The 16,061-nt window shown below is 42.9% G+C and overlaps 1 protein-coding gene across 1 annotated transcript in view; it reads left to right on the top strand.

The window, feature by feature from the left end:
• Window positions 1-15,669, top strand: part of galnt9 (polypeptide N-acetylgalactosaminyltransferase 9) — a 183,699-nt gene extending 168,030 nt beyond the window's left edge. The window contains exons 10-11 of the mRNA XM_084024144.1: window positions 14,404-14,571; window positions 14,732-15,669. Of these exons, the coding sequence (XP_083880270.1) occupies window positions 14,404-14,571; window positions 14,732-14,878 (315 nt within the window). The 3' untranslated portion in view covers window positions 14,879-15,669. The remainder of the gene's footprint in view (window positions 1-14,403; window positions 14,572-14,731) is intronic.
• The last annotated feature ends 392 nt before the right edge of the window (window positions 15,670-16,061 follow it).

The raw sequence follows: 16,061 nt of genomic DNA on the forward strand, positions 1-16,061 counted from the left end.
TTCAGATCTCATTAGATCTTTCCATTTTATAAAACTGAATGCTCCTGCAGCCCCTCATTTACAGTAACAAATGGTACCTATAAATGGTACCCCCTCTCTCTCTCTCTCTCTCTCTCTCTCTCTCTCTCTACTATGTGCAGCGGTCACATTAAATGATATGACAAGGCTCCTGTCTTGTTTAATTAGCACTTAAAACTACTGCAGACCTGATAAAGATTTGAAACCGTCTCAGGGGATTTCAGAGAATGAATATAATGTGCATCTTTAATATGTAAGCGCCACTAAAACGTGAATGCTTAGCTACAGCACCATGTTGACAAATACGTGTTACAAATCTTACTTGGTATAATGAAATGCTTCTAGTCGGACAACATTTCCCTGAATCACAATCAATGAGAGCTTGAGTTAGAGTCAACACATACAGTAGATTGTGTGAGTAAAAAAAAAAAAAGATTTCGGTGTTACTGGGAAAGAAGGTTATTTTGTCAACTCTTCTTTCTCTTCCTCTTTTTGATTCTATAATCTATGTTTACTTTTCATGCTGCACCATAGTGTGGGTGAGCTTTACATAAAATCATGCTCCTATCCTCTCTTTTTTTCTGGAACTTGACTTCCAGCAATGTATTGTGTATGCTTTTTAACGTGCACTAAACAAGATGCAATTCAATAAAGGAAATCTTCTACATAATTTCAAAATGTATTCAGAGACTGTTGTTCTTCAACCATGCAGTCGTCTTATCTTCATCTTCACAATCATCTCACAGGCAGAAGTTCATTTAAATCACACACGGAGTCCTGACTTATGTTACTCTCACATTCAGTTGCTTAAAGTCCTACAAGGCATAATCAAAATAATGTCTGTTCTAAAGACTGGTTTTATACGACACAACAGTTATTTTGACTGTGTTTTATATTATTGAGGTAGAGGTAATCAAAAGCCCATCAAGGCTCCATGCCCATTCATTTTCATTGCACGTCATTTGCTTTGCTTGATTGTAACCTGCATGAGCTCTGCGTTTTATGAAATCAGACACGGATTTCCTTTTTGCATCAACTGTACCGCTCCTGTCACCTAGCAACCAGCTGCAGTTGACAAGAAAGATCAAAGAACAGGTATCTGATTGTTATCTGATGAAATACGAGCCAGAGATGAGATTATATTTGTTTTATTGTATATTATGATAGAGGATATGCTTCATTTATTTCAGGAGAGGGTGTACTTTGTCGCATCTCCTGCTGCTGATCCGCTCGCATGCCATGTTGATTCAAATCCAACCTTAACCAGCACGCAATGAATGTTGGGCTAAGTTGTGCCATGAAGTTTGCACCAAATGGATCCTACGAATCCATGAAAACAAGGCCGTATTTCTTGGCTGCATTTGAAGGGGTCTCTGAAATGGGACAGTCTTGTCACAGCCACTGTGACACATTCGGTCTTCAAATGGAGCCTGGATTGGGACACAGCTAATGTAAAGCTTGAATCACACAGTATATCTTGCAGTATAGAACCTTACTGGATATCTTTTTCTTTCTATTATGCTAAAAGTAACAGATGCTCAGTCTCTGGAGAGTTAAATTTTACGCTGAACCAAATCTTCATGATTAAACTGTGTCTTTTGACTGGCTTAATTATACTATGATATCCGTACGTAAGCTGGATTTGTAAAAAGGTAGTATAGCAACTAAGGGTGGGTAAAAATATTGATACGGCAATATATCGCGATACTTTGCCGCCCAATACAATATGGATTTTTCATCTCCAAAGATCTTTTTTTTTTAAAGTCTTGTTTAGACGCATTGTGAATGCAGTACTTTATCCTTTTTCATTTTATTTTCAATGTTTATTTCAGTGAATTTCATGGGAATTAATGAAATGGAGAGGCTGTTTTGAATGAAATAGTTTTGACTCAATTTGTCCTCTGATCAATATCATCTGATGTAGATATACAGGTACTTGTGTTTTCATCTTTATTTATATCGCAATATCGTGATACGTATAGTATCATGACCAAAGTATCGTGATACGCATCGTATCGTGACCAAAGTATCGTGATACGTATCGTATCGTGACCAAAGTATCGTGATACGTATCGTATCGGGAGGTTCTTGCCAATACTCACCCCTAATAGCAACAATAACACGAATGGTAACAGTGGCAAGGCATCACTAACACCTATCTGAGCTGCTCTGTAGGAAACACTGGGCCACTCCAGGTCACATTGCATGTCGTTATATGATTATGCAGGCAGATGCTGCTGAAACATGTGTGCTCAGCATAACCTTTACCTGAACAGATACCAGGGTGGGAGGCTGTTTGTCCTGTGAAACAAAAGCTATCCCTGAAAACAAATAATGCAAATGCTATTCATGCATAATATTTCTTGCATTCCCCACCTTTGCTCACTGCTTCTCTTGCTGGTGAGTGACATGTTCATTATCTGTCAGCTCACCAGCCTTTTCTTCTACAGAAAACTCAGCGGGGTCCAGTAATGTAAAACATCACTCTCTTTGAATCCTGATCCTTGGGGAAAATAAACAAATGGAGATGAATTTTGTTTCTTTGTATCATTAGATTACAGTGATGACCGCCATTACTGTGAGCAGGGCACAATTAAATTTAGAGGGACGCTCTGATTTTGCATTCCTTTTAAACATTGCTCCATTTATTTAGGACAAAATATAATATAATTGGCCAGAATAATTCTTCTTTGTGAGGAATGAGTCTCTCCCTGCCAGTTCTCCTAGCAAAAGTCTGAACCGTGGATAATGTATCACCTTTCTCCAGCAGTGTAATGCAATGCATGGTGGAGGAGCTACAAAGCCTGCATCATTGTGCGCGCACACACACACACGCACACACACACACACCAAGCAATATACTATTAAAGTAAGCAATGCATAGCTCGTCAAGGTAACTAATATGAACTATTATCTTATGAGCAGCAGCCCAAAGTGTCAAAGCACTGGGAAAGGTGGGTAATAGATCAGAGTCTACTAGTGGTTAATGCACTCCCAGCCAGTCACATCACTGGTCATGTCATTGATGGATTAGTGAACTGGCCTACTGGGCACAGGTCCTTAATCTCTAGTTTCAAGTCTTCTTCAATCCAGCCTGATGTTCATTTAGTACATTATGGTCAATTCAGAGACAAATAGACCAGAAAGCAGGGGATGCTTTACTTTTTTTAAATAACGTTGTTAACAGCTTCACACCAGATTCCAGATGGATCCAGATGCAGTGAGGTTGCTGCTCAGGGTGTCGCCCTGCTGCTTGTGTTTGTCACATCCTCCAGAGTCCAAATATGGTAATTTCTTTCACTGGTTGCAATGATCCCGAGATAGCCCACAAACCATTTGGTGACGTCACAATGACTACATCCACTTCTTATATACAGTCTATGATTAACACAATGGCCCTGCAGAAATGAGGAAATTACCCTACTTCCTTCCGATAAGCGCCATTGTCTCGTAATCCATCCATAATAGTGCTGTCAATCGATTAAAAAAAATTTACGAATTAATCGCACAATTTGCCGTAATTAATCGCAATTAATCGCAATTAATCACTTTCTTTCTTCTTAAGAATAAAGTATGTTATAATGGATATTTAAATGTAAAATGATGGAATTTATGTAGAATCAAATTCAAATACTATTGTTAAATAGCAGCTTTTTTAACTTTAAGCACAGATTCTCTCATGTGAACTACAGATTACCAAAGAAACCATCAAGGGCATCAAAATTAACTGTCAGCTTAAATAGGCATATTTCTTATATGCACTAACAGAACATTTCAAAAAGGTCCACAATAGAACATGCAAACATGGAAAAAAAGAACAAGGAAATATTCTGCTGTGAAGTCAGAATGATAAATCCTTTTCACTCCATAGAACAAGTCAGCTTAGTCCTCCTTTACATTCAGCCCGTTACTGAGACAGACCAGTCTGTTTACATTGTCAGAGGACAAAGCAGCATACGCCACATCTAGTGTTTCTCACGCAGACAAATTACCGGGATAATTTAAAAAAACAGCCGCCACGGGAAGTAAACAAAACACAGCTGCGTTAACTTTGTTAAAAAAAATTAACACGTTAAATATTTCATAATTAATGCAAAGATTAACGCATTAATGTTGACAGCACTTATCCATAAACATTACTGTAATGCATTACGTTTTGCTGTAACGCGGTAATGTAAGGCATTACAAAAAAAAAACTGGTAATATTTTACTCGGTACAAATCTCAGTAACGCGCGTTACAATGCATTTTAAACCCGAAATCAACTGACTCTACATTCGCGATCGCGAGATGGGCATACACTCCACTTTTGGAAAAGTGTGAAAGCTGGTCCGTGTGACTGTACACTATGTTAATTAAGCGCTGTTGTTAGCAGGCTCCATGAGCTGGACACCGACTCACGGAGCGGGTCAGAGCACAGCCGACCCGGCACATCGAGGATCAACAGCTGAGGGGCGGCAGCGAGGAGGCGGAGGCTCCGATTCTCCCCGTCGGTTTTGAACCGCTTTTATGTCCGCGTCATAACGCTTTTGGTGCGAGTTTAAAACAGTAGGTTTATTTCAAAACGCGAGCGTTAGACGCTGTCAGAGCGTTAATGAACAGTGTTTTAGAGCTCCCCTAAATGTCTCAGGTAGGCTTTCAGGTAATTTCGCAGCATACAGTGCCTTCCGGGTCATTAAAAAAGACGAACGGAAAATCTGGAATGAACAATGGCCCTGTTATTTCATCCCCAAATCCTATTCATGAACACAATATCTATTGAAGCCTAATAGGCGGAGTTTCAGAAGCAGGTCCTTACCTCAACAGCGCCAACTTCTGCATCTCTATAAATAGCCACCTGACCCTCTCCTCCGCTTCGCTCTCGTATTCTGCGCTCGCTCTCGTATCCTGCGCTCGCTCTCGTGTTCGTTCACTCTCGTGTTCGGCCAGAGACGAGAGCACGTGACTTCGCCTCGAGCACAACCAAACTTTCGCATGAACAAACACCAGCTTTGGCTCACCTCGCAGCTTAACTCACCTCACCACGGATTTCGTCTCTCCATCCCCGTCCGCCGACGATCCTTTCCATCGAGATCGGGACCATAATCCACCAGAAGCCACCTCCGTTCCCGAGACCCCGACTTCAGTGGCGCAAACGACGTCCAGGACGCAATCGACTTCGAAGAAAACCAACTCCATCTCATCCACCGCCAGTGTTCCGCCTAGTTCATCCCTTCTCAACAGTCAAGACTACCATAGCTCGCCCGACGAATCCTCTGTGTCTCCCAGCCCACCTCCTTCAGCAGCTAAGAGAGGACGAGGAAACTCACGGACAGAACGTCGCCATCGCCGGAGTTCGCCGACCCCGTCGCCTCTGAACATCACTCCAGCCTCCCGCCATCGTCCCGACAACACCGGCCGAACAACTCGCCGGTCGCAGCGTCACCACGCTCCAGTGAGATCCCAAAACCAGTCTCCATCTTCAAAGAATCTCCAACCGGAAAGACGCCAAAAGACGTTCCATCGATCGACAATAAAGCAAACTCCACACTCGTGGCCGCTCGTTCCGTCAACACCAGATCGCTTCCGGGTGACGTCATCACGCACACACGTACAGGCCGTGACGTCGACGCTCTTGTTAAAGGGACAGTACTGGTACAATTCGCTTTCACCTTGTTCACTTTAGACTCTTACTTTTTCACCGAACCCATATAAATCACTGGTCGTGCTCATTAGTACAGTGTGACCCGCGGGCCGTTTTGCACTAGTTTCGCATTCATTCCATTTAATCGTATATTATTTCGAATGTGTCTGCGTCATATTATACATTATATAATATACATTTGAAAGCTGCGAGTCTCGTGAATCGAACGAAACAAGCCGTTTTAGGCTCACGGAAACGCATCAAAAGCGAACACAGCGTGCGCGCAAAAATAAAAAAAAAAAAAAAAATTATAATAATAATAATAAATAAATAAATAAAAACCCGAACGCCCGAAGGACAACACTCAAACACGATTCATATTACATTTCCGTAAGTCCACGTCAGAGACAACTGACCAGTAAGACTTGGTTGCGTGAAAGCTTAACTTCCATACGGGGCAGTCCCAGCCCAAGAAGATAAAATGTATCCAGCACCAGGAAACGAGGTTCGTTCCGACCGAGATCTTGCGGGAGCCCTGCCATTCCGAGCCCAGGCCCGCCATACTTTACCGCGGCCTGAACAAATTCTATATTCATGAACTGAAGATTTCTTCGGTTTATCCTTGGGCTTCCAACAAAAGAACCGGGGGCTAATAGTACCATCAAACACAGCCCTAAGAAAACAAGAGCAGTAGCAAAGCAGAGACAGAGATCCTCTGCCAGATCAAACAACTCCGGAGTTTCCGCCATCACTTCTCGTCATCTCTACAATCCAGAGGGAGCGCCCAGACGGATTCCAGGACCCTTCCATCAGGATTGTCATCATCAGCAAGAGCAACCTACAACCCCAAGGGCAAACGCCACAGCGCCCACCGCCATCCAGTTCCAGCCGTCACCGCAGCTAACCTTCGCGGGGGCTCCTGGCACCAGTATGCCAGCGCCCCCCTCGCCGCTTTTCCAACAACCACAGCAGCCCGTTTTAGCCGGGGCTCCTGGCACCGGGATGCCAGCGCCCCCCGCTGTTTTTTCCAACAACCACAGCAGCCCGTTCACCCGGGGCTCCTGGCACCGGGATGCCAGCGCCCCCCGCCGTTTCTCCAACAACCACATCAACTCGTTTCAGCCGGGGCTCCTGGCACCAGGATGCCAGCGCCCCCCGCCGTTTTTCCAACAACCACAGCAACTCGTTTCACCCGGGGCTCCTCCGCTAATCTGGCCCTCCGCTTTGGCAGCATGGTTTCTATCAATACCACACACACTTGGCCCCCGAAGTTACAGCCCGCCTCTCACAGTTTAATGAGGCCACCTACTGGGGCGCTCTCGAGAACGAGATTTACTGCCACTTCTTCGCCGCCCGTGCAGCCCTCACATGCTCCCTTCGCGGTGCCCCATCTCACCCAGCCTCTTCTCGCTAAAGAAGTTAAGGAAGGTTCCATGTCTTCCATCCTCCATTTCCTAACTTCCTAACTAACGCATCAGCATCGGTATTGCACAGTATTGCAACCAGGAAATACTCCGGCAAGAAACGCACTATTATCGATCTTTTAGCACCCCATGGCAGTACTATTCCCAGCACCAATAGCTTGATCCCGAGCGAAGAATTTCCTCTCCACTACGCCACTATCAACCTTGCCATCGCCTTATTAAACCCACTGGTAAAGGGTCGCGGCTCTCAAAAAACCAACATCACTACGCCACCATCAACCATGCCATCGCCCTTATTAAACTCGCCGGCAAAGGGTCGCAGCTGACAGCACATGACATCCATCTGTACATTGACGCTTCACCTTCAGTCCTTTTTGGGGGCTTCTACAACGGAAGATGGTTCTACCCTATATTAGTCACCGCCATCTTGCGATGACACAAATGGTCCAGCAAGTCCATCCACATATACTCAGATAACCTTGCAGTCGTCGACATAATTAACAAGGACGCTCCAACTCCCCATCCATCACTATCGCTGACTCTCTTTCCTGCTTCCCATTGCAGAAGTTCCAAAGCTTGGCACCTCACGCCGATACCTTTCCAAAGCCATTCCTCCATATCACCCTCAACCCCCTCGTCCTACTTGACAACTCAGAAAAGCTTCCACCTCTTCCACGACCAATACAACGCAACCTTTCCGTCGTTCGATCTTATCACCTTGACTCTTTCATCACTTACGCCCATTCCATCAGGGCAATCCAAACAAACACCATCACAGCGTACCTTAGCGGTACCAGCTTCTTCTCCAAGCTAATAACCGGCAGTTCGGGCCTGGCCACCAGCCATCCCCAGATAACTTCCCTCATTAAAGGACTCCCACTCCGAGAGCCAGCCACAAACCCTTGTCGTCTTCCTCTTACTGTCGACTTACAGTCGACAGTCCACCTGCCTCCGCACGATCCGTTCCAGGTACGGCACTCCTCAAGTCGCCCAACCTCGAAAGCCATGTTTATGCTTGCCTCGTTGGTTTCCTCAGATGCTCCGCATTCACCTCCTCAACCATTCGCTTCGACTCAAGCCGTCATGCTGGCATTTTCGACTCGTCTCGCTTTTCAGACGACCTCATGGTGCTCCACTTACAGCTAAGCAAAACCAATCAATTTGGTCCGCCCACGCCCGTCTCCTTCCTCAAGGTCCAATCACCACTGAATCCCTTCGAAAACCTCGCAAACTTTCGCAATTCCGCAAACCTCAGTGCACAACATGACAGATCCCTTCTTCATTTCCGAGTCCGGCAAAGTGGCTACACGATTCTAGTCCCAAGTGGCTACACGATTCTAGTCCCACCATCACTTTCGCCTCATGCTCTCATTGTCTGGTATTTGGCCCGACAACTACTCCGGGCACTCCTTCAGAATTGGAGCGGCCACTTCGGCCTCCCGTTGTGGCATCCCAGAACACTTCATACGTCCCGTGGGCCGCCGGTCCTCCCAAATGTACGACCGCTACATCCGTTCAGATCCCAAAGATCTCAAATCCGTTCAATCTCTTCTTAAGTAATTGGAGGTTTTTGGGGGTCCGTCGCTGCCCGGGAGGGGCGGCGGATTCTCTACAAGAATCCCCACAACGCACTCAAACGCTCAAGAACCGAGATCTTCGACACTTCATTCTCTTTGTCAATAATAATAAATCCTTAAATGCATCTCGTTGACGGTGTGGTCCTTGCTAGTGAATTGAAGCCTAATAGGCGGAGTTTCAGGAGCAGGTCCACACCTCAACAGCGCCAACTTACGCATCTCTATAAATAGCCACCTGACCCTCTCCTCCGCTTCGCTCTCGTATTCTGCGCCCCTCCCCCCCACCCCATTTCTCTTCCCAATTCTTCTTTCTATCCTCTCCTTCGTAGGTCCACGAGGGGGTCCGTCGCTGCCCGGGAGCGGCGGCGGATTCTCTACAAGAATCCCCACAACGCACTCAAACGCTCAAGAACCGAGATCTTCGACACTTCATTCTCTTTGTCAATAATAATAAATCCTTAAACGCATCTCGTTGACGGTGTGGTCCTTGCTAGTGAAATATCAGTTAACGAGTCGTTTTCCGTTTCTCGTTTTCCGTTTTTTAAACGAATAACGGGATACGAGTCATTTTCCGTTTTTCGTTCTTTTATTTTGAAGCGAAAAACATCACATCCTGATGTGTAATGAGCTGCATTGAACACAAGAAGATCTATTGAGAACAAAAAATCCATATTTCCTTTTATTTTGGCAAAAAGTAATGCAAAAGTAATGTAAAAGTAGTGTAATGCCTTACAATTCAAAGACAGTAATATTGTAATGTAACTAATTACTTTGAAATGACAGTAACAAGTAATAAATAATGCATTACGCTTTTGAAGTAACTTGCCCAACACTGTCTAAAAGTTGGAAAGAGGCTGTGACAGGATTAACGAGCTGGGCTTATCTGGCGTCTCCCACATCAAGAAGCAGAATGTAGATCAGTCAGGCCTTTGAACAACCAATAAAACCAGACTGCTCTCGCTGGGATATTTTGAACCCAGCTTAGTCGTTTATCCTGGATATCTGGATTCTGCTGGTGTGTTCCAGAAAGTAGGTTTTACCATAGTAACTGACTCTGTGAACCTAACCTGCTCGCTGGCAGGTTTGCTTCAACAAACCCTGAGTTTCTCCTACATGTCTCCGCCTTTTTCCGGAATCTGAACCAACTCTGAGAAAATGGGAATATGTTTCCCCGTCACCCTAATCGATATGAAAATAAAAGTGATTCTAGCAGCTTTACGTCGGGAGAGGATTTTGATTACTTAGAAGGAAATTACCGTTTTTCCTACTGATAAGACAAATCTAAAAAATATTCTCAGACTCACATTTTCAACATTTCATATCGCGGACATCCAAATCTTTGCAGAGGTCTTTAGATTTTTTTTGCGAAAAGGTAATCAAAATTCTCTCCTGACATAAAGCTGTTAGAATCACTTTTATTTCCATATCGTTTAGGGTGACTAGAGGACGGCACATTTTTTCAGAGTTGGTTCAGATTCCGGAAAAAGACGGACAGACATGTATGAGAAACTCAGGGTTTGTTGAAGAAAACCTGCCAGCGAGCAGGTTAGGTTCACAGAGTATGTTGCCCGGGTAACTGACTCAGATTTATGCTGAACTGGCTTTGTGAAACCGAAAAACCAGAGTTTCCCTCATCTCAGGGTTAACTAAATCAAGGTTTTCACTAAACCTGCTTTCTGAAATGGGCCCCTGGTGTCTTTTCATGAAGGTAAACACAATGGATGGCCATGTATAATCTTTCTAAACTAAATGGGACAGAAATAAAATCAAGGTCCTACTTCAACCACATTAAATGAGTGTTAAATTAAAGTTGTTCATTTACATTTGAAGCATAATTAGATTGCTGTGTATTTGCATGAATCATTTAGTTTGCTGTTGTTGACAAAGACCCAGTTTTCACCAAAATAAATACCAATAACAGAACAATGTTGCACTGGCCGTTGCTCCACTGTGGAAATAGGGATCTGAAAAGCAAACTTCCTTTCTTTCACAAGGAATCCCAGCTATGTGTGGGGCCTCTTAAATCTTGCCTTTAGAGGTTTGTGTGGAAATTAGAAGCTCAGTCAGATTCCCATGCTTGAACTGTAGTCCCATAAGGAGAGGACATGTAGGTCCACTCAAACGAAGCCAAGCCCTTCTTAAAATGCTTGTGATAATCTGTGGCATGAATATGCTGATAACTTTCTCCTGGAGCAAGGCACAGGGAAGGTATAGAAATGTGGAGATTACAATCCAACACAATGTACAAACACTCCATCTTACATTGACATCGTCATAGCATTGCACCATTAATGAGCTTATTAAGAAACTTGAGATCAGTTTGACCTCCAGAAAGTGCAGGTCTTTAACGATGGCATGAAGGCAATGAACCGTCTAATGTTGCAGCATGGGGCAAAGGTTAATTGGCTTGGCAGAATAATTTCCTTTGTGTTAATTATTTGTTGTGGCAGCATTTTATATGTATTAGCGCATAAAGGCTGCCAGACTGAGCTGTAAACATGTAGTACTGGGGATTCTATGTGGTTTCCTCTTGTAACACCATATAAATCTGCTTAGGAATCTCAAAAGACAGCAATCTAAAGTTCCAAGAAGAACTAAGACTAAGATAAGACTGTTAGAAATATGTTTATGTAAATGATACATTTAAATTTAGGGCATTTAGCAGAAGCTTTTTTCCAAAGCGACTTACAATAAGTACATTTGTCAAAAGAAACATACACAACATATCATTGCTGATAAAGTGAGAGCGAAAAAATAGAAACAAGTGTTACTTCCTCGTCTGAGTAAAGTAGTAGCTGTTCAGCAAACATACCTTAAGAACAACAGTGACTAAAAAGTACAACTAGCTCTACTCACAGAATGCCTAAACCAAGTATCTACAATTACATTCTGACTTACCAACAAGATAACATGCAGCTTCATTCCTTTCTTCAGACAAAAATTTAACTGTATGACATTTTTTAGTCTAATAACTTATCTGACTGATGCACAAACTCCACCTGCATTCTCTTGTCTCACACGAAGCAACTTCTCAAAGGCCACTCACTGCAGCTCCCCTCCAAAAAGCAGTTTGGAGACATGTTGAATGCTGAAATCGACTGACAAAAATACTAATACAGGATATGAACCCAAAAATAGGTTTGCATTTCAAACTTCAGCAGATTTGTTTCCAGGATTGTATCATGATTTTAGGTTTATGTTGGCTAGTTCCTGTTTATTTGGGAATTTCCCTGCCTCTTGGGTCCTGCGTTTTCTTGACTTGATGGGTGCAGTCGAATAGTCAAAAAATAAGGTCCTAACTCCTATTCCTAACTCCTATTCCTTGACCTCTGGGGAAAACGTCACAGGTAGGGCCGTAGCCAGGATTTCAAAATTAGTGAGGTCCGTCCCAGGAAAGACACCCCTTTTACCAGTTTTTGCACAAACCATACCAAAATGTCACTTACAAAAATAAGTACACTGATACACTTGTTGGCAAAAAGAAAATGTTTTTATTGTGCTAGCAGTGTGTGTGTGTGTGTGTGTGTGTGTGTGTGTGTCAGTCAGTCATCCTCCACATGCTCCTCTATATCCTCTATACATGCTCTAGGGGTGCAGTGGAATAGACTATTCCACTGCACCCCTTGTTTTTTTTAATTTTTCCCTCCTTTTGTGTCTCACCTGTGTTGTTTCAGTCTCGCCCTGCTCTGTTTCCACCAATTAGCTCTCAGCCTGCCCTCCCGTCTGCCCACCTGTGTCTCGTTGGCTGATTCGTTTCTTGTGTATTTAGTCCCTCAACCATTCACTCCAATCACTATGTAGGGTTTTATTAGAGCCCACTTTTTGTTAAGAGTCACCTGTCTGCCTCTTTTTGCCTTGGGGTTGTTAGAATTGGCTTTTACTTTGTTCACTTTAGACTTGTACTTTTTCACTGAACTCATATAAATCACTGGTTGTGCTCATTAGAACAGAGTGACAGTTAACCTGATAAGCAGGAGTCTCTTGACTCTTCAAGGCCCTCTTTGATCTGTTAGTTAGGTTTGCTAGAATAGATACACACCTAAAGGACAACACCCATACATGTTTCATATTACATTTCTGTAAGTTCACGTCAGAGATAACTGACCAGTGAGACTCGGTTGTGTGAAATCCAACCTCTGTATGGGTCAGTCTCAGCCAGAGAAAATAAAATGTAACCAGCACCCAGAAACGGGGTTCGTTCTGACTGAGATCCTGCGGGAGCTCTGCCATTCCAAGCCCAGCGCTGCTATACTTTACCTGTGACCTGAATAAATACTATATCTGTGAACTGAGTTCTCTGGTTTGTCCTTGGGCTTACAACATAAGAACTGGGGGCTAATAGTGTCCTTTTGTGTGAGCCTACATTTAATCATTTTAGTTAAATTGAACGTTAAAGATTTTCTTTAATTGATGTTATGATATGGCATGGGTTTGGATCAATAAAGCATTGGAAGACACACTGTTTATCTGTCATCTTTTCAGCGGGGGGGCATTCAATTACATTGATTCTTCCGGGCTGTGAATAACATAATTTAAACACTTAAAACCCTGCTACTTCTGTACTGCTGTCTGTCCTCATGGCACAGCTAAACAACGCATTCACACTCAAAAAGTTGTTGTTGTTTTTATAGCCGTCATTTTTTCTCGTATGTGACTCCAACAGTGAAAAACATGCAGCAACCTCCGGTTCTTAAACGTAAAGCGCTGAAGTGCCTTAAACTTGCATTATCTGTTTTGGCCATCAGGGAGCGATGACTGGTTGCAAAAAGAAGTCTGATTGTATGGAAGTCTATGAGAAAATGGTCCGACTTCTCTCTTGATGTATTATCTCAGTAAACATTCACACAACACTCAATCTCTAGTTTCAAGTCTTCTTCAATTCAGCATGATGTTCATTTAGTTCATGATGGTCCATTTAGAGTCCAACAGACCAGAAAGCAGGGGATGCTTTAGGGCAGTGGTTCCCAAACTTGGCCCCCCCCTTTGTCGATGAAAAGTTTCCAGATTCCGTTTTATTTTTTCCCAAATTTTGTGTTTTCCATTCACATTTTTCATAATTCTATGTTTTAGAATGAAAGAGATTTTAAATAAATCAAATATAAATATATCAAATATTAGAAATGTATTGAAAAACATTCTAGTAGTTCTAATTATAATTCCTTGTCATTCAGAGACCATGAACATAAATATGCGAATGTATGTGCAATCATTTTTGGAGGAGTCACAAAATACCACTCACTTTTTAAACTGTTGTGTTGTGATTGACAGCTCAGAGGGTGGAACCAATGTATACAGGAGGTTAACAATTGGCTGAAAGATACACCTCAAACTTCGACTCAACAGTCGCTCAATAAATGTGTTAGATAGATAGATAGATAGATAGATAGATAGATAGATAGATAGATAGATAGATAGATAGATAGATAGATAGATAGATAGATAGATAGATAGATAGATAGATGCTAGCACATCCGGGACAATGTTAAATAATATTAAATGATGTGTATATGTTGTTTACCGCACTGCTTCCTGTTTACAAAGTCGAATCTATGTCAGATCCACAAGTCACTCCTCCACAGGCCAAATATGCAAATATATATGCATAAATATGCAGTTGCAAAAATTCCAAGGTGGCGATTGCCAACATTTCGAACTCAAGACTTCAAAACCATAGACCAAAATCCAATGACATCATGATGAGTACGTCCCCTTCTCATATAGCCTACAGTCTGTGGTAACAGTGGTTTTTCTCTCTGTTGCAGCTCGCCCGCTATGCTACCGAGGGGCTTCTCCAGCTAGGACCCCTGGGGTCAACCACCTTTCTGCCTGACACAAAATGCCTCATTGATGACGGCAGAGGACGTACTCCCAGACTGAAAAAATGTGACGCTGTTTCAAGGACTTCCCAGAGGCTTTGGGACTTTACACAGGTAAGAAGCAAACACTTGATCGTCTGACTGTGATCTTGAGTTACGAATATGTTTTCTGAATAATAAGTGATACCTTAAAAACAGGCATTAGAATACAGTTGATCAAAGAGTGAAGACATTTTGCTATGTTTTGATATGTCATATGTCATCTTTGTCACAGAATGGTCCAATCATCAGCAGGGACACCGGTCGATGCTTGGAGGTCGAAATGTCCAAAGATGCCAACTTTGGCCTTCGCCTGGTGGTCCAGAGATGCTCAGGTCAGAAGTGGATGATACGAAACTGGATTAAGCATCCCAGGCATTGAAGCCGGAGCACAACCTCTGAGACAGTTTGGGCAGCGTTTCAAATCACAGTCGGATCTCAAACTGTGGACAGTTCAGAGAGCTGCAGGGACTGGTGGCACAAGCGTGTGCTACTTCACAGACTGTACAGCACACTGAGCTCCCTTCAGGCCACAGAGCTTTGCAACTTTGAGTCTTAAAGAGGCATCTGATCAATTCATGTGTTCCACTGAGCTGTGCGTTCACAGAGACCTTATGACAAGCTTTGAAATGTCCCACATTTCTGACATTCAGCTACATGTACAGAACAGAGTAACAAGACACCTGAGTGCAGCCCCTAAAGGTGGCTCAAGATCCTCCGATTATTTTGTTTCTGCAGTATCAGATCTTTGGAGATGAGGAAGAATCTTTGAGTGTTTTCTTTTTATTCTTGTTTTAGTTTATCTGAGCAAATCAAAACATGTGATTGCTGTCAATTGCCACATCTAAGTGATTAATAAGGTCTGTAATTTGGAAAATTTCTTTGGACATATCGTGCTGCACTAGCAAGACATGTAGTAGGCTTCAAAGGGTCACATGATCAGGAGGCTCCTCACCTGCGCTCATACAAACCACTACAGTTCTTTGTTTCTTTGGACTGTATTGCTCACTGAGGACAAGAGCAATCATGTGCCTTTTTTTTTCATTTTTCTGCTTAACCTGACCAGGGAATGTCAGTCCCAAAAGCATGTAAAAATATTTGAAAATGATTAATATATAAAACAATGTATAAAACTGACTGACAGTATATTGTAAAAAGTGAAGAATTGATATCCGTCCTCTGATAATAATTAGGATAATAAAATCATTTTTATGATGAGTCCCCTCTCTGCCTTTCTTTTTCCAAGCATTTATAGCCTCACACTTTTTCTTTTTGCTCTATTGTAATGCCGATTTTTAACAGCACCAGCACAATTGCCTGTCTTCTGTTGACAATGGACTGACAAGCACCTCAGACCTCCAGGCACTCTTAGAAATAAGGGTTCCAATAGGGTTCTTTCACAAGGGCTGAGGTTCTACCTGGAACCATTTGCTTCTGAAAAACCCTTTCCCGAAGAAAGGGTTTTTCAAGGGTTCTTGGTAACACTAATGGTTCCAGTAAGAACCTTTTTGATCGAGAGAAACCTTTAAAACCCCTTTCCTGAATAAAAGGTTTTAAAAGGGTTC

This window comes from Eutrigla gurnardus (assembly GCF_963514095.1).
Source record: "Eutrigla gurnardus genome assembly, chromosome: 13".
In the NCBI taxonomy this organism is placed as follows: domain Eukaryota; kingdom Metazoa; phylum Chordata; class Actinopteri; order Perciformes; family Triglidae; genus Eutrigla; species Eutrigla gurnardus.